Source organism: Diadema setosum, chromosome 1 (assembly GCF_964275005.1).
Source record: "Diadema setosum chromosome 1, eeDiaSeto1, whole genome shotgun sequence".
NCBI lineage: Eukaryota > Metazoa > Echinodermata > Echinoidea > Diadematoida > Diadematidae > Diadema > Diadema setosum.
In genome coordinates this window covers 50,487,212-50,512,201 of record NC_092685.1, presented here as the reverse complement: position 1 = coordinate 50,512,201, position 24,990 = coordinate 50,487,212, and the positions used below count along the sequence as shown (strand labels likewise).

The window sequence follows — 24,990 nt, the reverse complement described above, 5'->3', positions numbered from 1 at the left end:
CCACTTCATAGCATTACAATGCACATATAAGTTGTACTTCAAACTTTAAAGCCAAAGTGAAAACAGTGTGGAGAATATGCAATTCAAGCCTCCCTTTGTCCTTGTAATAGTATGTGTATGATGATATATTGCCCTTTGGAATTCAAAAATGCACATCTTTATCTTCTGAAAGACAAATCTACGCTGGCTGCTTTGTGTCTTCAACATCTGTGAGTAAAGGAGACAGCTGCCGTCGACATTTATTAACGGTTCAGATGTACACTCTAGTGGGGATGAAAATAAAGGCACGTTATTTTCTCTTCCGATTACTTGACGTCAAAAAAGTTGATAAGCCTGTTCATACATCAGCCTCAATGAGATTACATCACTGTAGCCCCGAGACTACGTACCGCCAAAGATGAGCCGTGTTTGTCCGATGGATTATAATTAATGTCAGGAAGAGACTTACAGTGACAGAACACAGGGTGTGTGTCAAGTTGTGCTAGGGGCATTCATTCTTGACCAACACTTCAACATTATTTTAGGATTTTATAGTGAAGTGTGTTGCGATGCAAGCTTCAAACTGTCGGGGCAAATATAGTGTACAATGTATAATCTGAGGTACATTTTGTACATACGTATATTACAATTTCATGGTTTTGTTTTCTGCCGTCAATGATGTCATTTAGGACGTTAAGTTTTCAATTTTATCCTATTTTTTTCAATACAATTGTAGCATTCATTTTGAGATGGTTTGCCCAGTTGCCTGCGAATAATTTTCATTCTAAGGATAATGATTTGAATGTCATGTATCATCGATATATGAATGCTTGAAATGTGTGTTCAGGTGAAACCTTTCATAACATAAGACGTTATACATCATAAGACATTATAGTACATCATAAGACATAGTACATGTATTTATTATATAGACATGTATTTACTTTTCGTGTGTGTCTGTATAAGTACATGTAAGTTATTCTGTTTTCAGTGAAACAATGTTCAGTGTATATATTTGTTTGTTTTTAATGTATGGCAAGGACCCTTTTGAAACCCTTTTAAAAACCATGTATCAAATCTCAACCCAAAGCTATAACATCTCTCTGATAATCATGAATTCCCATCTAATCTTCATTCTCTGTCTACCTGATACCATCTCCTTCCAGGATGCAGAGAGAGGAGTGGGGTGAGGACCACACGTAGCAGTAACTTCCCCCATCACCTGGATACCAAGCGGCGGTCGCCATGGCAGAGGACCTGCTGCATCCGGGGGCCATCGTGAAAGATCGATGGAAAGTTGTGAGTAATCGAGTCCTTACCGCTGCACCTCATCCGGTGAAAAGCCCCTACTGGATCAAGCTTAGATTTTTACCTGCACCTCATTCTTTTAAAACTTTCTTCCAATGCGTAGTGTAGATTCATCGCAAGCTATACAACCCATTCAAAATAGCTGTTATCTGTAAATAGCAGGTTTTGAATCTGTGCATCCACAAATACTAAACCCATTACACTTCAATTTCTGTAAAGTGGACATTTTCATGGGCTGGAAAATTTCATGCATTTCGTTCAACATGATACTAGCACAAAAATGAAAGCGTGCATATTTTTTGCTTGTATGCATGCGTGATATTACCAGGTATTTCATATCTTTGATTTCAAGTTGGGAACGTTGTAGGGGTATAACTAATGTGTTATTTGTAGTTTTAATATCTTTGATATCAACATAGATACATTGCAGGGGTATCATCGATATGTTATTAGTAGGTTTCTGCACATTTGCTAGTCCTGTAGTGCGTGCGAATTTGCATTCTGGATGCAGACTAGTTATGTAATGTCTCACCAAAACCTTTAACCGCTGTGACCGCTGTGAGCTGTTTGAAGCGCTCATTCAGTTGTCATGACCGTCCATGAAATCAAAAACACACAGAATTCATCTTACCCAGCCAAGCGCAAAAATAAAAGAAAAAAAAATTGCTCATGCAAAAATTGCCACATTTGTTATTATCATTATTTATTCGACCAGGTAAAAGCATAAGATTCATATCATAAACGTTACAAACATGAAAAAAAAAAAACCCAGAGTGAACATTACAAAGGGATCACTGTACTGTACATGAACACAAAATGAAAGAATTTACAGTGCCCCCAAACACCACTCTTACCGTTCTCACTCCTAAAGACCTTATCAATGTTACTCACATACGTACTGTTTGCTTGTAGTTTATGAAATGTAGCGATAAAGCTCTGAGGACTATGTAATATTTCGCCCAACTTTTTTTGTATAATGCTTGATGTGCAGCCACTGATATGTCAGATGTAACATTTTGTTTGCATGTTGCCCCCGACAATGTGTTGAGCAGTCAACATCAGAACAGGGTGGGAGAAACCCTTCAACTTCATTATTTGTACAAAGAGTACAAAATGAAAAACAAGCAACTTCTTGATGATTTCTCCAAAGATATACAAAAACAAATATTTCCATGTGTAGGAAGGTTAAATCTTTCCCCTTGATTTCAGAAAAAAATTTGTGATGTATGTGTATGCCAATAAAAGAACCTTCTCTAAAAAAAAAAAAACAAATGTAAGGAATTGCTGTCGTGACATGAACAGGATGGTCATTTCAAGATGCCCATAGCTATTTGTGACCCGCTACAACAAAATGATCCTAAAGTCGGGCGAGGTCGATTTTTTGAAAATTGCATGACACAATTCCCTAATCTTTCTGCTTTAAATTGATATATAACACGTCTTATAAAAATAATCTGCTGCGGAGATATCGATGTTTAAAAGAGAGCATGTCAAGACGTCTGGGAAATCACTGTTCCGAGAAAAGCGCCCTAAAAGTTCTCCTTGCAACGCAATCACAATCAAGAGACACGCAAGTCAGTATTCATCTACGGACAATAGAAGGTAAGCCCTAGCAACCCCCGAAATGCTCATTCAAACACAGCGTCGGCGGTCTCCTCACCGACCAATCAGTGACCAGGATGTCAGGAGAAGCGGTTAGGCATAGCGCAACCCGCCCGCACGCACCAGTCGACTGGGCAGTGTGCGAGCTTCACGCTTCGGTTAGCGGCAAGCAGCAAACTGACCAATGAGATCACTCTGGTCGTTGTTAGGGGCGGAGCCTATGTGTGGCGCTCAGTCCAAATGTTCGAACCAGTTTCTGCTTCGTTGAAACGCCAAAAAAACATGGCCCAGAAAAACGCTATTTTTTGGTCTTTCCTTTCATCATTTTGCTTCAAAATTTCGACAGATGATAGAAGACATGTCAGCCTCTAATGATATGTCAAATTCAGAAAATCGTAAGTTTTGACCAATTTTGATGCTCTAACTTCAAACTCGATTTTCACGGCTTCGACCGTGCGCGACTTTAGGACCATTTTGTTGTAGCGGGTCACATTTATAAAGTTGGATGACAAAAACAGTGCACTAACAGTAGGCTGGTCAGTTCTTTCATACAATGTCTGTCCCATCTTTTCCTGCATGTCACTGATCTGTTTCTTCCATGTTACTGTATATATTCAAAATGTTATTCTTTGAGGGTTAGGACCACCTTTAAGTTGCCATGACAACATGCTTATGAACTTACATTCTGCCGAGGTGCTATGGCGATCATCCATGCACGGAGATGCATGTCTATTTGTGGCCTGCTCCCAGCCCTGTTACACTTGGCACTTCTCTCTCGCACATCTGTGGCGCTCACGACAAATGTCACACATTATCAGCGCGGCAGAAATTTTCCAGCGCCTGGCCTTGCATCACAGGGAGACTCTTAAAGGGAACTATTAGGCCCGAGAACAGCAATGAGGTCAAACTTAGTCCAGAGTCATTGAGAGATAGAGCAGAGTTTACAGTGTACTTAAAGGCATAATTTACCATTTGCAGATGAAACAAAAATCCGGCATTAGTGCTTCAAATTGTTCTAAAATGTGAGTTAGGGATAGAAACGACCAATGTAAAAATTTGAATCAGTTTAATTGGTGTTAAGTAAATTGTTAAATATACCCAAAAAAAGTGTGAACAATGATTACAATAGAAATACTTCTGGACTAAACCATCTACAGTTATGGTTTATTGAGAAAAATAGAGTAGTATCTCCTTATATTTTAGGCTTTATTGCAAAAATTTTTACATGATAGGATGTTTTGTGATACAACTGATCTACAAATATGCATCAAATGTGATATCTCGAATATTTTTTAAATCACAGCTCCCAAAAGTAAACTGTAGCTTTAAAGTATGCCTTGTGCAGTATGAATATGTGGCAGAAAGGGGTACCTTATCAGGTTGTCTGCTGACAAACAAAGTTTGGAATTGTATGATAGGGCAAGTCTGAATCACATCTTGGGACCATCTTTATGAAGAGCTTTGTTGACATACTGTATTTTGCAAGGTACAGTTGTGCTTTCTCTTTAGTTACTATGGCAACAGCCATGCAAGAACCAATCATCTGAGAGCATTTTAGTTGTTACCATGGATACTGCATATACTGTAACATGCAACAGTTCCCTTCACAGAAAAGAAGTTTCCTGCATCATGTACAAAGTATGTAAAATATTTGCTTTACTGAGTACTCCCCAACTGCACTGTGCTGTGCCATGATTTCTTTTGTGATCATTTATTGTGAACATGTGAACATCAGAAATAGTTGGGTACAAGTATGTGCTGTGTTTTTAAGCATAGCTTTAGAGTTTCCTTTCTGGACAGTATGCATACATGTGATCACATATGTACAAGACACAGGGATGTGTAACGCAAATGAATTGATTACCAGTATTTACGGAGATGTTCAGTGATGAATTTACAAAAATATTTTTTTTAAAGAAAAAAAAACCCCAAATACTGTGCTTCTCATGTGGAATCGAAACCATTGTCAGCAGACGTCTACAGTGTTGCAGTTCAAGGAGAAATATTTCACAATGTATCAAAAAACTGGTTCAGGTTTTGCAGCCCAATTACTTCTGCTGCCATGACAACCAGATATAATTGGAAACCAATGTGCAGTGTAATCACAGAGCCCCAGGTGGGGTTAGTCATTAGAGTGCAGAGTGCAGTCACACATTGCTAAGTAAACATGAACATAAGATTACCCATCTGATGCACAACAAAGCATGACATAAGTGTATACGTATTTACAATGTATGCTTCTCATTCAATGCACTGAGAAGCCCTCTATTGTCCCGACACTGTATACATCCGGTTTACTGGAAACTTCAGCACTACATATGGCAGTGGCGGATCCAGAGGGGGCCGCATCGGGTATGCGCCCCCTCTTTATTTTTTGGTGAAAACAAAAGAAATAAAAAGAAAAAATGGGGGTGCGTGCGCCCCCCCCCCCCTTTAATTTTGTAAAGGCGCTTCCCCTTTATGGAATTCCTGGATCCACCCCTGCATGGAGACCATACTCGTGCTCACAAGCATGTTGCTGCCAGTATGTTCACATTATGTTCTAATGTCCTACTAAACATTTTCACAATCTTCAAACATTAGTTGTGCACACTTATCGGATTGTCTCCAGACCCAGGGGATCAATTACTGGTAACTAGCAACCATATATCAGACAAAAATGGCCTGAGGATGGACAGCTATCTTAGTCTCCTTTTCAGACATTTCATTGTAAATGTTTGCTGGACATTTTTTGCAATATGCTATGGTGAGGATTTAACTGAATTTCTGTAGATCTGAGTGATGTCCGAAATGTCATGATAAACTCTGGTAATTTTCCACTCCATCATTTCTCAATGATGAGCATATTTTCATCATAATTTGTTTACCAAGTTGTGATTCCCTGTTTAGAATCATCTAAGATAAAGACTGCACCTGTGAAAAAGAGAGTTCAAAAATGTTTGATTTTGAAGTCATGCATTTCTAGAAAAGGGGACGTCCACTAATAACTTCAGACAGTAATCATGTTTCAAGGAAGAAACATGGCTCAAGTACAGACCATGATAATCATGAAGTACCGGTATGTAGTGATGAGCTGTTTAATAAGGGGTCCCACAGACAAAAGGCTGCACAGAGAGTCAATAAGCACGTACATCAGATTTTAATTGCATGACTCATAAGACACAGATAGTCTGGCTCTGCGTGGCGGAGCTGTGGGCGATGTAGAAAGAGTGAGAGTGCGAGCACACGGCCAGCTTGTGACGACACAATCTCCAGCCCCATCTGGGCTCGGGATTGAATTAAGGCCGCGGCCTCTGCACTTTACTCTCCTATATGCATGAGTTTAGATGTCGTAAGACCTTTCCGAGTTTGGATGTTGTAAAAACCTTTCTGCGCAGAAAATTTCTAGGGGATTCTTTCAACTTGTTGACATGCAAGGGTCTGGGAAGTTTGTTTTCTATAAAGATGATCATATCCAACCACAGTATGGAAGAGTCTTTGCCCTACTCTGCATAGTTCATAACATCCCTCAGGTTGAAGACCTCATATTTCAAATGGCATATAAAAAGAACCAAAAAAATCCTGATCTAATTTTGAATATTATGTAAAAAAAATATTGATTTGACTCTTTAAACAAACCAATTACCCTATTTTAATGTATTCCAATACAATTTTTCACTACATAATGTGACAGCAGCATTGATGCTCTTTTTCAAGAATGTTGTGAAAATAAAAAGTTTTCTTCACTCTCCTGAAAATTCATGATTTTGAGATACGAGGTCTTGTCACCCCAGGGCTGATAAATTAGTCTTGTACCAGCACTGAGAACTATAATTATATGGATGGGTGTTAAGGAGCCGACAAGCCATAAAGGCATGAGGTTAATAACTCAGTGCAGAAGGAAGTCTTGCAGGCTAGACTAGCTTCTAGATGCTCTTGTTTCGTTTCATTTTGTTTATTTATTTCCATTTCAAATAAAAAATACAACAAATACAATGCATACAATACACTTACTGTAATCAACTCTTTCTTACAATCTGAAATTACACCTTTGATTAAAGTCAAAGTGAAATGTGAAATAAACAGATAACTTGAAAAAAGGCTAAGAGGCCTTGTGGGGGAAAAGTTAACAATAGGTCAAGATCTGTGTGAACAGGAGAGGGAAAGGAGGGGTACGGAGGGGGTTGAACCAGGTTGACAAATGAAGAGATGCACTTGACTTTTTCTGGGATGTATCAGCCACTTCATATGTGAGATTCACCTTGGTATATCACAACACTCCATGTCCTTCCAAATGAATATTGAGACACGCTGGGGCAGAGCTAGGGGCCATAACCACAGAAACAGATAATCTTTTTTTTTTTTTGTATTTTCATTGCGTCATTAAACTTTTGTAGTGTCCTGCAGTTTTTGTGAAAAGTACATTTACATTATCACAGAGTAGATTGTTGTTCTCCTGTTTTACATAATTCAGGAGATAACAATATGATGATATGGTCGACCACACCATGTTTCCTGCAGATAGACCTCTCTGCTGAATGTAATCCGCAGACTGTAGACAGTATAGGATGGGTAAATGTCGATAGGAGGCTACATTCAGAATCTGTCAGTTGAGATAAAGTCGGTTGTTTATGAAGGAGGGTGCATCAAACGTTCAAGGCAGCCAGAGAGATCCTATGTGAAGATGCATGCGCCCGTGATAACCAGTACAGTTACCTCATCCAGTATGCCTGTCGTGTTATTGGCAGTGCAAATGCAAACCTCCTGAATATTCAAGGAGCGACGGTTGAGGATGGCACGCTTGACTCCGACCTTATTTCACAGGTACTTGCTCAGTAGAGGATACGCATACTAAAGACCGAGATAAAAATCAGAATGACTAAAAAACAAAGTCATCAGTCTGTATGTTTTTTAATGACATCTTCAGGTTGAAATTGTTTCTGCTTTGATTAGAAGGACAGAGATTATTCTACCTTTTTTTTTCTTTCAGCCATATTAACATTGGGTAAACATTAGATAGCGAGAGAGAATGGGGAGAAGGGGAAAAGTGTCTCCATAAATCCAATGCACATGTCAAGTTCATCCCTTATATATGTTTATTTGTCTATTTTTGGAGAGTAGTATTATATAGTGTATTCAGTTTTTACTGTATTTCATGAAATCTTTGATGTTCAGTCATAATCAAAGCTGTCATCCTTTAAATCAGATGGAAAGAATGAATACATTACATTGACAGTAGTTTTAGGGACAGTCGGGTATCATTCTGTACCTGTCCACAGACCATTATCCTTTGCTGCAATTTTTTTTTTTTTTTTGAGGTTATTCTTCATGTTTTTCTTGCATCCAAACCTATTTTGGGATTAAGGTTGTTTGACAATTATCTAGTCTAATATGTTGTAGACAAATAATGCTCTTTAAGATCATGTCGAAAATAGGTTTGTATTATGTGTGGAATTAGTAGTAGATACAAGTATCCTTGTGTTTACTATATTCATCTGCCAGCAGATTTCAACATACATTGTATCTGTCTGTCTGATTTTTTTTTTTTTTTTTTGGGGGGGGGGGTATCGTTGATTTGATCAGCCAAGCTATGTAAGGCAAGCCCCATTTTAGAGGATGAGTTTGATGTGCTCTCTGTTTGCAGATTGGATTGGCTACAGAGAGTGAGGATTGAATCAGTCTAACAGGGGTCAAAGGAGGGGCTAGGGCTGGAACGATCAACAGTGGCCATAAACACTATACAGCACTGTGTAAATGTCAGCAGATGTATTGGGGAGGGAGATCCAAAGAGATAATAGCATGCATCGAAATAAGGCTATGCTACAATGTATGTCCCATGCTGCAAGTTGTTGAAGTTACTATTTCCCCAATACCTATTACTATTCCCCAATGGGTAATTGTAGTAGGCATTACTATGTACACAACTTGTATAAAATAAGACATGCAGCTCCCACCCTCTTTGTTTGTGATTCAGTGTTTAATTAGTACCCAACACTGAATGTGCAGTTGAGCTCCTTTGCTACGTGGAAAATGAGGAAAATTTTAAATTATTTCAATTTTTTCGAAAAAAAAAAGAGAAATTGTATGTAGGTACCTCTTACCAAATCATTGCGGTCAAGAAAACTGTGGTGTCATCACCTTGAAACTCTCCTATCTGTTTGTACACATACACGCAGATATTGTGTAAATCACGATTTTGGCCAATTTGTCTGCAATGGCTACCCCATTTCCCCCAAAAAGCCATCATAGCTGGGTTATTTCAGCACATTTTCACCAAAAAACAAAACAAAACAAACATCAGTTCCATAATTATGTTCATGTTCCATTCAGTTAAACATTTACCATTCTTTGTGTTTTCATATTTTGCCATTTTTATCAAAGCCAACTTGGAACATGTGATGAAGTTGAATATCACTTTAAAGTGGCAGCTCCCAGAAGAGTAGCATCCTGCGGTTAAAACAGAAAACATGTGTTCATCTTGGCATAACAAATTCACTCACAGGATGCGTGACACATGAATTTCTGTTGTGGAGTTAACAGCTTGGTGTACAGCTGTATGACAAATATTTTACTCTGAAATACATCATGTTCATGTACACAAAGTGTTTGATGGATGGCAAGTGAATTTTCCCACGTTGCAAAGCTCAGCTGTGATGTGCTTTGAATTACTGTTACATGTAGTACCTCCTGTTTATTCTGTTTGTCACAGACCATGTTCAGAATAACTAGTGTACACTTAAGAATTCAAGAAGCACTTATTAAGCAGTGTGATATCCTTGCAAGCATTGCAAAGAAAACAACTCATAAAAGGACTTGTGACTGTTACTATGCATGTTATAAATGTTGTCAGCAGAACATTTCATGTAATCAACGTTAGCAACAAATTATTTACTGTGATCTTACCAAAGTTGTTGTGTGCTTATTTTAAACCCTGAAATCCTCAATTCAGTTATAGTAATTGAAGTTTGATTCATACATTGTAAGCTACAAGCATGTAACTCTCTGGTAATTTTGTATTCTTAAAGAGTTAATATTTGTGTTCATGAAAGAGTAGGATTGCCTGCCTAGAGAATCATTCATTCAGATCACATACTAAATGTTTCATAAAGAATCAAAGGATTGAGGCAGCAGCCTGCAGTTTGATAGGAATACAACAAAAATATTGATGTGATGGTTTGGATCAGTATTAAGTTCAGAGCCTTGTAAGTCTTCAAGAATCAATTCAAAGATGGACATAATCAATGTTTGATGACTTTATTGCCAAGATGTATGCTTGTGTGCAAATATCTCACATAGAGCAGCTTTTCATATTATCTGGTACTATTAAGATATGCACCAGCAATGTGTGTCTTTGAGTTATTTAAATGATGCACTACTAATAGCACCCTTTTTTGTTTCTTTCCTCTTTTCCTTTCATCTATTAGACCAGAAAAGTTGGCGGTGGTGGCTTTGGTAAGTTAAATGACTTTGTATTTGTGCTTTCTGAGTGTGATATGAATCTTAAATGCATATTGTGTCTAGTCTTTTGAGCTGAAAAGATTGAAGAAAAAAAAACCTCCTGACCTGGTTATTTATCACTGGCAATTTGTTGCCTACAATATTTATTGTAGGAGAGTTGCTAAAAGGATGTAGTCTAGTCAGCGTCCAGAGAAGAGATATTAAAGATGTTTTATTTTTTACAAAGAGCATCAGAGCATCCCAAGACCTAGTTTATCCTCATCTTCTCATTAAGTCAAAGAATAACAACTGCTCAAGTCATTAGTCGCCCAATCACGTCAGTCTCTCGGCGGACTGCAAGCTCAGTTTAGCCTCCACTCAAGACCCAAGCCTTGATAGTATTCCTGGGAGGACTAATTAGTCGTGAGAAGCGCCCCCACAGTAACAGAGTTACACCCTTTGCCTTTGAGGTTCAGCTGGCTGCAGATTGCTCGAGTCCACAGCACTTCAAGACAGTGCAGTTTTCTCAATGTGGGCACAGTGATTGAAAACCACATAAAAGCTTAAGGATGGTGTCGAGTTCAGTAGACATTCTGTCAAGGGAAACTGCAAATTTAAGTGAGTGGTGGGGTAGTACATGAATGTTGTACAAAATTTTGTGAACTATATATTGTATTTTTAGATGAAGACCGTGTGCCTGAAACTCACAAACACGATTTTGATAAACCGTTATGAGATTATGTTTTATATATGTGAATATTATAAGTGATTTGTTCATCTACATGTATCCATGTTTGTTCTTCCTGTGGAGGAAAATTTGTTGGTACCATCCTTCATATCAATGATGAATAATATCTCGTTAAATCACCTCTTCTGCAGTATAAGGAGAGCCATTGGTGGTTTTTCTCAAAACAGTTCAGGGCCTTTAAATGAGCATGAGCTTGTCGTTGGTTACTGATAGTCTGCTGTGAATGAAGATGGAACAGCGATGTGCTCAATCTGTTTCAAACAGCTGGCTGACAGCAGCAGTTGCACGACAGTCACATGACCATCCCATCTTTCCCCTGCCAACAGGTGAGATCTACGAAGCCCTGGACCAGGTCCTGGACGAGCTGGTCGCCGTCAAACTGGAGTCTGCCCTCCAGCCCAAACAGGTGCTCAAGATGGAGGTGGCTGTCCTCAAGAAACTTCAAGGTCAGTCTCAGAGTCATGGTCTGCTCAATTAACCTCACCCTCCAACCCCTTGAACCCTTTCTGTGCCTAGTTTGCAGGCACAAACCCTTGTTGGTCGTAGAGGAGTCTGCGCCAAGACTACTATATGCACCACTTCGGCACTGTCCCATAGGCCCTGTGTTGTAGCTTCTCTTAGTCTTGGCGCATGCAGACTCCTGTACGACCAACAAGGGTTTGTGCCTGCAAACTATTCTGTGCCAGGGACGGTGGACAATGTGTACAACTCTATGGGGTTTTCTGTGTGTCAATTTGAGTAAAGTACACAAAGGGTTGAAGGCATTTTCCCCTCCCTGTAGTGTAGAATGTTGCAGGTGATTCTGACACTGGATACATTTATCTACTTCCATAGAATTAAGGTTTCCTAACTACTTTCAGGGAGTTTTGGGCAGTTGATAAATGCAAAGCTGTCTTGATTATGACATGAGAAACGTGTTTCTGAAACGAGGAAAAAAGTGTGATCACAAATGTGTTTTAGCCGGAAACGTGTTTCTGTAGAAATGTGTGGTTGAATAGTTGACTAAGAAGTATTAACGTTGATTAGGTATTATAGCCACTACATTGTTGGATGCGTACCTTAGAATATTGAGCAGCTATCAACTTCTCATGCTTCGTCAGCACATCATTGCGGGCATCCTGTGTCCAGAAAATGGTAAAATAGAGTAACATGGCGTGAAAGTAGATGATCAACATCGCATCGTTCACCTGAAATGGCAAGATTTACGTGATAACATGATGTTATCAGGATTCTTCCATATTTAGGAAAGATTTAGTCTCATGATTAGTGTGATCCAGAGACTTGCTGTTCTGTTGTTTGTCAATATGATGTTAGAAATATAAAGAATAAGATTTCCATCTGTAGAATGTGTTATTTTCTCAGAATATATCACATGGTCTTACTATTTCTATAATCTTCTAAACATCTGGCCAACTTTTTGTTAGGTACTGCTTCCATATATCCATGTGCAAAGATACCTTGCACACACATTTGACCCAGTTTTGTGATACTAGAATGTGTCTTTTTTTTTTTGCATTTCCAAATTGTTGTACATTTGTTTAAATGTTTTGTAGTCTTTTATTACATTTTGATATCAAGTTTGACCTCTCTCTACTTTCACACAATGCTTTTGTCTTTTTTTTTTTTCTATTTTACATTCGTCATGTATTGGTGCAAATAACCCCCTTGTCACCTAATGGGAGGTCTTTCTGAGCAGTAATTACCCCGTAATCTGCTTGACCCGGTCTCAACGGAACGTGTCTGCAGGGAGACTAAATTGGTTTACCCAGGATTAGTACATCTCGTTAACGGCCACATTTTTGCGGGGGAAACATACTTGCATGCAGGGCCCTTTGCCAAGCCAGCGCGCTGTTCCCCTGGCCAGTTCCAGCATTCGTGACCCCTAATGCAATTACACCCCCATTCTCCCGCCTCGTGTGACGTCATACCATACCTGGCCTGGGGCAATCCAGTTTGCCAAAGAACCATCTTGTTTAAAAAAGTGTGGACCAAGAGGAGCTCTTTGAGTACTCAAAGCCATGGATATGTTTGTCTGAAGTTTTACTGCACCTATCAAACTTACATTTGATTTCTTTCAACTTTGACAAAACTTTTTTTTGCAACTTAAACCAAGTGGAAAGTGCTACAAGCCCTCAGATTTTTTTTGAGCTGTAATATTAGTAAGAGAAGTCCACATCATGGCTAATATTCATGCTATCATATTGAGGAATACTTTCTTGAATTCTTTGAAATTGAATATGTGAATGTTACCATGCTGTATGTGAGAGCGTGTCTCAAATATTCCTCACACCATTCAAGCAGCGATAATTTCTAGATAAACTTAGTATGATGTCTGAGAAGAAGAGATATGATCTATATATGTTGTGAATTTTCAGATTGTTGTACATCGATATGTACGTCTGGTTCATGAGTATTGATGAACCCACAAGACATATGACTGTTTGTATTCATGACTATGCGTTGAGTTTGTGTATTTCTAGTCTAGCTTGTTTGCCTCAGGGATGATTGTTAACCCGTTGAGGACGAGTCCCGAGTATACTCGGGCAAGCGTCTATGGGAAATGCGTGTTGTAGCAAAATCAAACCGTCCTCAACGGGTTAATCTGGCAGTGATGGTTTTGTTTGCTTTCTTTTAATATTGATTGGGCTTGTTAATTGATTTATTTGTATCTCTACAGCATTGTTATAAATGATACAGGCAGTTTGTCTTTTAATCTCCATACATGTTCATTTGTCACAGGAAAGATAAATGTTGCAGTTGTGGGTTTGCTTGTTTCAGATTCTATATTGGTTTCAGTGGGGTTTCCCAAGAGTTTGTTACAAATTTGTGTAGACAGCCCAGCTGTTGATGAAAAGCTAGTAAAGCCACTATTTACCATTTGCAGATAAAAAAAAAACAGCTTTTAATTATTGCTTCAAAATGGTTCTAAAATGTGAGGTAGGGATAGAAACAACCAATGTAAAATGTTCATCAGTATAATTAATGTTGATATTGTTAAATATACAAAATGTGAACAATAGTTTTATCAAATTTGTTTTATTAAAATCGTTTCTAGAATAAACCATAATATACAGTTATGGTTTATTGAGAAAATTGGTGATATACCGATATTCTTGTAGTTGTGGCTTTATTGCAATTTTTTTATATGGTACAATGTTTTGTGATATAACTGGACTACAACTTCTGTATACATACACATCAAGTCTAACATTTTGTAATCACTGCTCCTAATGGTAAACAGTGGCTTTCAGATTCCATACAGGTGAATAAATATCTCCGGGTAATGATGAGTTTTATCGCAGGCCTGACATGGTGGTGCATTTATAGACGAAATGATTGTCAGATTGTAAGGATGATAATGGATAGAAAATATGAGAATAGAATTTCTGCTGAGGATAAACTTGTTCCAAATTATTTTGTATTCAGAGAAGAAAAAAAAGCATGATGAAATACCTGACTTATATTCCTGTTACACATGTAGCTTTAATTAATTAAAAACCATTATTCAGCTTGGATAATGACTGTGTGGATATTTAGTCATGCGCCATTTACCGTAGTAATGTCACGCAGCAAAAGTAATTAGCATGTGAGCTACCAGTATTTCTTTTACACGGTGAGTTGCAGTATAATCAGGTCTTTACCTCGAAAACTTATAAATGAGGTATGTTTAACTATGTTTAACTCTGCATTTAGTCAAATCTATTTGTGCAGGAGAATAAATTATGACTTTGGGTGGATTTTGATGTACTGTGGACATTTAAAATACTCTTTTCCCCCAGAATTTAGCCTGGAAAGTTACTTCACCTAGAGCAAAATTTTTACCGTGTTTGGCTTTGGCCTGTGTAAGAGTTGACTATACATGTGAGTGGAAAATTCAGAGGCAGAGATCCAACAGTGGAGGGTAAGACAAATCACAGCACAGAGGCAGTTGAGAAATTCATTTGCAAAGGTCTAGTACTCTCTACCCGTCTCTGTTTATTTTGTTTTGCTCTGCATCTGTCTCCCTGGCTGTAGTATGACGCTAACCTTCTTTGTTTTAAGTTGTCTCGTCAGCAAATAATGAATCTGTGTGCACAGTTTGGTTATCATTCACATTAAGGTCTAATGGGGAAGGGGATGTGCACAGTTGTACTCAGTGACCATTATATTCAAAGTTGTAAGATGATCTTGTGCTTTCTGAGGAAAGGTTAAGCTCGACCATTGTCCGTCAAAGTGGGCATCAGAAGGAGGCCAGCTGTGAAGCATCTGGCGCCGTTTATTTAGTCATTCATTTCGGCATCTTCTGCTTAGCCACAGCAGCGGATGATTTGATGTCTGTGGACAGGCCCTGTAGGGTGGGCCGCTGACGTCTTGATCTTGTTTTGATGCGGAATCTCTTCCTGGAAAGGAGAGTTCATCGGAGAAGAGCATCACTCAGTCTCATTGATCATCATCATCTAGTCATCCTAACGGACCTCCCACAACTCACTGTGAGGGAGACATACATGTTTTAGTGCAGTCACTGGAGGACTGTGTCTGCCTTCTCCTCCAAGAGCAGTGTACACATGAAATCTTAGAGCCAGTGTACTGGCTAAATTCCCATTTCATCACAAGATTTGAGGAGATGTTTGTCCAGTTTCTCCCCTCCCACCCCCCCCCCCCACAATTTGGACATTGCAGGAAGTGACAAACTCTCCTACTTGTGAAAACATTAATATTGAGAGAATGATTTATGTAGACGGTATGGTATAACAAATATTGTTTTGTCTGTCGTGATATGACACTTATTTAGACAGTGCCTTGCAAGTTATCTTTTCCCCTGCCGGACAGAATTATCCTTCAGCGCTGCATGCTTTGTGGAAAATATATCTCTTTGGGAAAATGTGAGGCCCACGAAGCTGTCATGTGTAATATCACTCTAAAAAAGCAATATGTGTACAATATAATCTGCTGAAACCTCCCATGAGCTTTGCAAAACCACCACTCATGTTTCACAGTTTGTTTTTTGGGGTTTTTTTTCATTGTTGATTCAGGCAATTATTTGAAAAAATAACATTAATGATAAAACTGTATTAATCTCAAATTACCTCTTCATATGTTAACTACTGTGTACGTCATATATTTCGCGAGTGTAAATTTTCACGAATCGGGACTTCCTGACGATTTCGCGAGTGGTTAAATTCGTGATCACGGAGTCCTGCACTGAACGGAGAAGTGTACACGCATATGTCACATTCACATCGGGATCAGAGTCAATATTTTCGCGTGTCTTTCATTTCGCGAATAGCACCTGGCTCGCGAAATTCGTGAAAATAAAAACCTCGCGAAATGTTCGGCGTATACAGTATCCTTTTTGTGTACATGATCCCCTAAGAGTGCATTGCTCATGTGCACACAAAGGCATAAAGGAATGGAAGAATATGAGTTGCGTGCTATGTGTCCCCAGTAATGTAAAATGATTTTTTATACCCCCGCCAAACGAAGTTTGAAGGGGGTATATAGGAATCAGCGGATGGTCGGGCGGTCGGGCGGTCGGGCGGTCGGGCGGTCGGTCGGGCGGTCGGTCCGTTGCAAATCTTGCGTCGCGAACTACTTCCTTAGTTTTCAACCGATTCCCATAAAACTTGGCACAGATGTGTGCCTTGGGTTGTAGATGTGCAAGACGTATTTTTTGACATTACCCAAAAGTACGTTGCCATGGTAACGGCATATTATGGGCAAAAATGGGTACAAATCTTGCGTCGCGAACTCCTCCCACAGTTTTTGATCAATTTTTATGAAATTAGGTACAGACACATATTTCCGCAGTGGCAAAAAGTGCGTTGCCATGGTAACGGCATGTTATTGGTAAAATATAGGGCAAAATGCTTCATGGCAAAACTGCTTCATCAGTGTTCTTCCAATTCTCATGGAATTCATATTGAATGTTTCTCTTAGGATATAGGTCAGCATGACACATTTCTTGACAGTGACAAAAAGTATGTTGCCATGGTAACAGCTCACATATTATGAGCCAAAATGATGGAAAATTTTGTGTTGCAAACTACTTCCTCAGTTTTTGCCCAATTTCCATGAAACTTGGTACAGATGTGTGCCTTTGGTTGTAGATGTGCAAGACGCATTTTTCAACAGTACCCGAAAGTACGTTGCCATGGTAACGGCATATTAATGGCAGAAGATCAAGGAAAGATCTTGCGGATTTAACTACTTCCTCAGTTTTTTTACCAAAGCTTATGAAATGTTGTTTTGACCAAAGCTTATGAAATGTTGTTTGGCGGGGGTATAACCAGTTGCTGTAGCGACATTTCTAGTTTTTTCCACTATCATTTCATCATAGAAGCTAATGTACCTGAACAGGAACGTCTTTGTGAATGATTTACCATATGATAATATTCAGATGCAATTTGTATTTTACCAATGCTGCACATTGTCACTGGTCCAATGGTTCCTGACCAGTAAAAAATAACTGTTGAGCCAGTAACTTTTTTCAGGATTGGACCAGTAAAAAACAGAAAAACTGTGTACCCACTGGTCCAGCAGACAGGTCGGACCAGTGGAAAAAAAAAATGGGTTAGTCTGGTCTTTTCATTCCCTTATGTGTCTTTACTATTTCCAGAAGTGTGCCATGCTTGCTTGATTGGATTTTTTTTATAGATCTGTGCATTTTTAACCATTTTCTCTTTCTCTTGCAACAACAACACACACAAAAATGAAGTAGCATGTAGTGAGAGATGGAAGACCTCAATATGTGAATTTGGAAGTAGATCAGAAAGCAGATAACTAGTTGATGCACAGTCATGTGATGTTTAACCCATCTCTGCTACCGTATACTGTGTATTTGCTTCATCAGGGAGGGACCACATCTGCAAGTTCATCGGGTGTGGTCGCAACGACCAATTCAACTACGTGGTGATGTCCCTACAGGGGCAGAACCTGGCCGAGTTGCGTCGCAGCCAGCCGCGGGGCACCTTCTCCATCAGCACCATGCTGCGACTGGGGGTGCAGATTCTGGAGGCCATTGAGAGTATCCATGAAGTGGGCTTCCTACACAGGGACATCAAACCAGTGAGTAGGGGATGACTGGGATGGAAGGAGGGGTGAGGGGTAAAGGAGGATGGAAGGGAGTGGGAGGTTGGTAGGAAGATGAAAGGGTATGAAGGAGTAGGAGGGATCACCAAGAGCAAGAGAATCCATAAAATGAGCTTCCGAGAATAAGAATAATAATAATAAGGTCTTATTTACCCAGGGTAGCCTCTTCAGTGTTACCACTGCTCTACCAGAGGGCCCTGCTATTATTATTACCCTAGCATTGCCAGGTACCCATTTATACACCTGGGTCAAGAGGGACATGGTGGGTAAAAGCATCTTATCCAAGGACGTAAGCAGTGGGCGGGATTCGAACTCGGGCCCTCCGATCGGGAGTCGGGAGTCTTATCCACTATGCCACAGCGCCCCCTGGACAATAAACCAGTGAGTAGGATGTGGTTGGGGGTGGTAGGAAGGTAAGGTGGTAGGAAGGATGTTGAGGGGTAGGAGGGAGGGTGAGGGGGTAGGAGGGGAGACGTTATTAAGAGAATCCATGAAGTTTGCTTCCTGTAATAGGGCTAATAGACCAGTGAGGAGGGGATGATTGAAGGTGGAAGGAGGATCAGGGATAGAATGAAGAATGGGTGGGATAGGAGGACAAAAACCATACCAGGAAAGAAGAGCAATGAGTAGATCACGCGGGAACAATAGAAAAGGGTAGAAGGTGTGTGTGGGTGAGATGGGGGGGGGGGGGGGAGGGGGGGTCAGTGGGAAAATATTGTAATGTTGATTTTCAACTCCAGGATGCAAAGCTCTGTATGGACAGGATGAGATAACAAGGGAGGAGTAGAGGAAGTGAAGGGTTTACTGACGGCTGCCAATACAGGGGTGCATAATCTGTTATTAAGGAAAGCAAGGACAATGAGGAAAGGGGTATTAAAGGGAAGCCTTAGAGTAAAGCTCCTACATCAAAACACAATCTGCCAGTAAAAAGGAATAAATGATAAGAGAACTTATGATTTGTGTTCTGTCTAAATTTTGAGTAATGTTCAGCTCTTCCTTTACAGTTGCAGCACACTGTCATATTTTCATGAGCTACAAAGTGTTATGCGGTATGATAAATTTCCACTGAAAATGTCTAACTTCAAAAGAGACTACTTGTGACCTCTGGGAAACAACATTTGTTTACTTACACATTTACCAGTTCCATACATGTTGAAATATAAGTGTGCAATTGTAATACTTCCTTGAAAGATGTTAGAATATACAAATACTATACCACATGTCAAAAAAAAAAAAAAAAAAAAAAAAGATTACAGCGGGACCCTCCACAATGCTAACTTTAAAAATAGTGAATCAATCCAAATACAATTTTAGGGCATGAAACTATAACTTATTACCTACATCTTACAGAAAACCACAATGATTTGCTCCAGTGGTGAAAGAGAACTGAGGAGTTTTATAGAGCATGTCAGGAATCCCTTCCCTCCAAGTTCTGTCCATTGTGTTCACACCACATGCAGTTCAAAGAGCATCCAAGTGCTAAACTTGGAAGAATCAGACCCATGACATGTTTTACAATGATCCACATTTCTCTGTGACCACTTAACCAAATTGAATGGGGTTTTCTGCAAAATATAGCTAAGACATTATATTTTAAGACCATAAAGTAGCATTTAGACAGTTTAATCATATTAGAAGTTATTAATGTGAAAATCCAATTGTAGACATAAGGACTATGCATCTGTCATAACAATAGTCCTAAGGAGTGGGTAAACTGCATATTGCATGTGTTGCAGAGGGGCAAAAGTCCTTATGTATGAGTAATAACATTCTTTCAGAAATGTGTCACTTGCCATTTCCTCAGATATCATGTGCAGCAGCTGAATGATGTGTATTAAAGAGAACTTTTAAATCAGGCAATACAGATCATCTGCTCACAAAGTCGAATAAAAGACAAACTTTAGACGAGCTTTATCAAAATGGTGTGAAATGATTACAAATGAGATAAAAATATTTGCAGTGTTGCATAGACTGTTGGAAATCTCTGTGCTTTGATTTTTTTTTTTTTTTTGTTGAATGATTGGAATAGAATTATCTTTTCATATCTGTAATCTTACAGATCCCTCGTTTTTTTAATCAGCTTCAAGCATACAGCTTGATATCCGGTGCACGTCATCACTTTCACTGGAAGATTGATTGCAGGGTCCAAAGTTCAAGGACCTGCTCATTTGAAGCCTTGCATGTTGAAGCATATTTCCTCCTAAAGCCCAGAGGAACTGGATACACAGACACGCTAATGCCTATCATGTTGTCTGTTAGTAATATGACATCCTCAAACATGAATATGCTTCTCATAGGCGAGTGTTTTCCAATTTGGTACATCTTACTGAGTTTAAGTTGTCATTCAGAATTCTGAGGAGCAACTTTTCTTCACTTTCATATATGGCCTTCTCTTTTTCTTTTGTGCACAGTTTTTATGCTGCTACAAAATAGAAGCAACACATATATACACATACACAGACATGATAAGAAAGTAGTTTTAATGTATGTCTGTATATATATATATAATGTTATATGTACACACATAATCGTCAGCTCAGAACCAGAAGGCCCTTATCGCAATTTTTTTTTTTTTTTTTTTTTTTTGGGGGGGGGGGGGGTGTTGCATTATTGGTATCACATTGTAGAGCTTGATCTCCTCTTCATAATGGTGTCAATTTTAATTTATTTTCATTTTCAGTGAAATGTTGAAAATCAAAACCACAAGGGCGCTATTTCACCCAATATTTGAAACAGTGCTTATAAATCTACCCACTTTTGACAAAATAAACTTAAAAAAAAAATGAAGATTCATTGTTCTGTTTTTATTCACATTGTACGCTGATATCTTAGAACTCATTAGCACCCTTCTTGTTCTCAGCCAACGATATTAGATATGTATTAATGTATATTGATATATAGGTCTAGTGGTATATATGTATATATTGCTTTTGTCTGTTAAATAACCATGAGAAGTTTATCACCCATTTTGCATTGGTGTTGTACGAAACTGCAGAATTTTAAATGTTTTTTGTTTTGTTTTCTCTATTTATGGTCTTCTTTATAGAGCAACTTTGCAATAGGGAAGCTGTCTAACACTATGCGCAAGGTGTTCATGCTGGACTTTGGCCTGGCCAGACAGTACACAAACTCACAAGGTCAAGTCAGAACGGTGGGTAATCTACGTCAGTAACAGGTGGCAGAATTGGTAGGATTCAGATAGTAATGGTTAATTGCAAATCTCATGGAAGGACTTTGTAAGAAGCCATCTGCTCTGAGGCTTCTTGCTGTTTAACGGTACCATATGCCATTTCTGGTCATCTCATGACCAATAATTTTGAAGTCAAACAACTTACCATTGTGTGAGAAGAACTCTGAAGAGACCCCAGTGTCCACTTATGGTTAAAAAAAAAAAGTAAAAGGAAACTTTACAAAAGAATATCAACAAACTTTATTTTCCTCCAATGATCATAGAAATTAAGCACTCAGCATGTATGCACATTGGGTTCAGTCAGGAGGTGTGGATAAAGGCTTTTCTATCTTTTTTTTTTTAAGAGAAAACATTTAATAGTCCCATGTACCTGTTTCCATGTTTGTGCTTCAGAGACTGAGCAATAAACTATGAAGTATGCAGTCAGATATTTATGGCAAAATATCACAGATCCTGTGGAATGATTCTATGTCAGGAAAAAGGAAGGAGGAGGGCTTAAGCATTCAGAGAGGAAATTTGAGAAACGGTATCCTCTTTTGTCAGTGATCCGGAAGGAAATTTGAACTAAGATCTTCAATCCAAAGATAGTGCATTCATGCACTGAGATGAATGCACTGAGAGTGCTTTTTGTAAAGGTCTTCTACCCTCTCACTGTGCATGGACCACTGGGGCATAGTCAGAACACGCCTCAGATCATGAATCTGTCTGTCTTTTAGCCAACTCTTGCATGTTCAAACTGCATCTCACAATTGCCCTTAAGAATCAATCCCACAAAGGTTCCAAGGCCAGATGCCTGGGATATATTCAGTTGATCCACGGGGCGAGAAAATTTGATATATTCTAAAGACTTACAATCTTGGGTAGACATTCTATTTATTGAATATATGAAAAAAAAAAATTACTCCAAAACAGACAAAAATTGAATGGTGACTGGCTAATATTTAAATCTCCTCTGAAATTAAGATCATTTTCCCAGACAGGCTAACAGGCTAATAGCCTGTCTTGATTTGGGTTGTCACCTGTTTTAGGAATTGTGGATGAAGATGTAATGATATTGTTGTAATTGGGAAAGGTAATGGAGTGAGAAGAGGGGGGGGGGGGGGGGGGAATGATGAGTTGACTCCCAAACTGTTTTCATTGTCACTTTGTGACAGAACAATGAAACAAGTAATCTTTGTGCAAATAAAGTTTGGCAAATGTTAGATATGTTCCCAACTCTTAACATAATATTCAAGCTTCTTCAGTGAATTAGATTTGGAGTCTTAAACTCATTTTATCATATACTCCTGGTTGCAAAAATTTCTTTTGAATGTTCCATAGCTGATATTGGTTTAAACTTTTGACTCTCTTTCTAGCATTATGCATCTTGCGGCAGTTTTACTAATAGGGAGGTGGTTACTTTGCTTTGGGAAGATTTCCAATGTAGCAGTGATATAGACATATTAACTATTTCAGAGAAATGTTCTGATGTGCTTTCCTGTGCTCCATTCCTTTACAGCCTCGACCTGTCGCTGGTTTTCGTGGAACTGTTCGCTATGCGTCTGTCAATGCCCATAGAAATAGAGTAAGTGGACGATCTTATCGTATGAAAGTGACCTACCAATCCCAACGTAGACATCACCCATACTGGTGAATGACTCTGACCAGTATTATCATTAGTTTCGTAATCCTACACTGTTGATAATTTCACCAGGCGGATTCAAGGAAGTGATTATGTTTTCATAAGATCTCGTAGAAACTGTCATTGGTGTCAGATATTGTATATTTCATCATAAAGATTTTCATGATGCTGAGACCACATCACTTTCCAGACTGTGTTTTGTCTCTGAACATGTACATGTTGAATTGATGATTGATAACTCTATAGATGATATAAATCAATTTTTAGGATGCTTCATATTTTAGAGTCATGAACACATGGTGACATCATACAGTACATAGTGGTGTCATCATCTACTTGCAATAGATCTTACTAAGATTTTGTTTAGATATCTGTGTTGTTAGATATCTTGTCTTTGTCATGATAACTGTTGTCACTGCAACTGAGATAAGTCTAAACACAGTTTTTAAGATCACATCATCTGAGTTGAATCAAGGCTTGTGCCAGCAGTTTGAAAGCATCATTGTATGGTCATTACCACCAGGGTCCCGTTGCATAAAACTTTTTTAGCAACCTTAAAAAATTCAGGTTGGGATTTGCCCAACCTGAATTTTTTAAGGTTGCTAACATAAGAATGTAAAATCCGTTGCATAAAAACTCTGGTTGGGAGCTTCCAACCAGAATTTTGTGATTTCAACCAGAAAAAAAATCCGGTTGGAGTTTTATGCAACGGGCCCCAGGCCTTGATGTGGAGATGACTAGAAGACTCATACCCTTTCTCTTTACTTTGTCTTGTTTCAGGAAATGGGTCGTCAAGATGATTTGTGGTCGCTGTTCTACATGTTGGTAGAGTTTGTCATTGGTCAGTTACCATGGAGGAAAATCAAGGATAAGGTAATCACATAATTATGATTCGTAAAACATAAGCAAGACAGGGATGTGTGCCATGATTATGCAGAGAGGACTGGTTCCAGGAAAAATTTTGGATATTCAAAATAAAAGATATAAAAGAGAAGATTGGCAATGTCTGTCATCAAACTTTTATGCTTTCTCATAAATCATTCATGAGATTGGTGGAATAGGTTGACATGTGAACAGGATCTTCATTCTATAATGGTGGATATTTAAAGGTGACAGATGTTGAGTACAAGAAAATCAAGATGAATCTTTTAGCAGAGCAATCTTTATCTCACCTAGTTTAAAGGTTTTGGAGTCACATTTTTCCGACACTATGAATAAAACTTCATGCAGAAGAACCTCTCTGTTCTTGATGCTATATTTTTCCTGGCAATATTCACTTTTTTCTTTCCTGATTGTTCATAAGGTATGTGAATGAGGATGCACAATTACTTTCTTTTATGTGCATTAACATCACTTAATTTGCACCACTAGTTTATTTTACAAATATATTCAAGACAGTGATTTTTGTGATTAAATGTAAAGTAATATGATGATTGATTAAGTTTTTTTTTTTGTTTTTTTTTTTTGTTTTTGTTTTTTTAATAGATCCTAGTAGATATGGTCATGGAGTGACATCACATTGAGCTGATAACGGTTCCTTGATTCTCTGCAACCCCAGTGTTATGTGATCTGTGGGTAAATGAAGAGTTTATATGCAAAAACAGATATATTCATTTTTATCCATTTGACATATTTGAGATTTAATCTGCGGTAAATCCAAAAAAAAAAAAATGATTGGAATCTAAATGATAATTTAAATGATATCTTCAAGAACTTTTCTTGTTATGTAGCAAGTGCAGTGTCATTGAAAAGATTTCATTTATCTCTGTTTGATGATGACCTTACATTAAAAAATCTGAGAATTTTGCATTTATCTGTTTTTGTATTCAAACTCTTCGAATCTTCCTTCAAATTCTCTCCTCTGTGCAGGAACAAGTTGGCCTCCTCAAGGAGAAGTACGACCACCGCCTCCTTCTCAAGCACATGCCCATGGAGTTCAGACAGATCCTGGAACACATACAGTCCCTTGAGTATGCCGATAAGCCAGATTATAAGGTAGGATTGTGTCAAGCATTTGGTCTTGGATACGCCTCATATATCTCTTTAAATCTGATTATT

General features: G+C 38.6%; 1 protein-coding gene across 1 annotated transcript in view; it reads left to right on the top strand.

The window, feature by feature from the left end:
* LOC140236794 (uncharacterized) overlaps window positions 1-24,990 on the top strand; it is a 60,090-nt gene that overhangs the window by 25,363 nt on the left and 9,737 nt on the right. Inside the window, exons 2-9 of the mRNA XM_072316733.1 lie at window positions 1,146-1,278; window positions 10,293-10,320; window positions 11,380-11,499; window positions 17,883-18,097; window positions 21,168-21,272; window positions 22,810-22,875; window positions 23,713-23,805; window positions 24,802-24,927. Of these exons, the coding sequence (XP_072172834.1) occupies window positions 1,225-1,278; window positions 10,293-10,320; window positions 11,380-11,499; window positions 17,883-18,097; window positions 21,168-21,272; window positions 22,810-22,875; window positions 23,713-23,805; window positions 24,802-24,927 (807 nt within the window). The 5' untranslated portion in view covers window positions 1,146-1,224. The remainder of the gene's footprint in view (window positions 1-1,145; window positions 1,279-10,292; window positions 10,321-11,379; window positions 11,500-17,882; window positions 18,098-21,167; window positions 21,273-22,809; window positions 22,876-23,712; window positions 23,806-24,801; window positions 24,928-24,990) is intronic.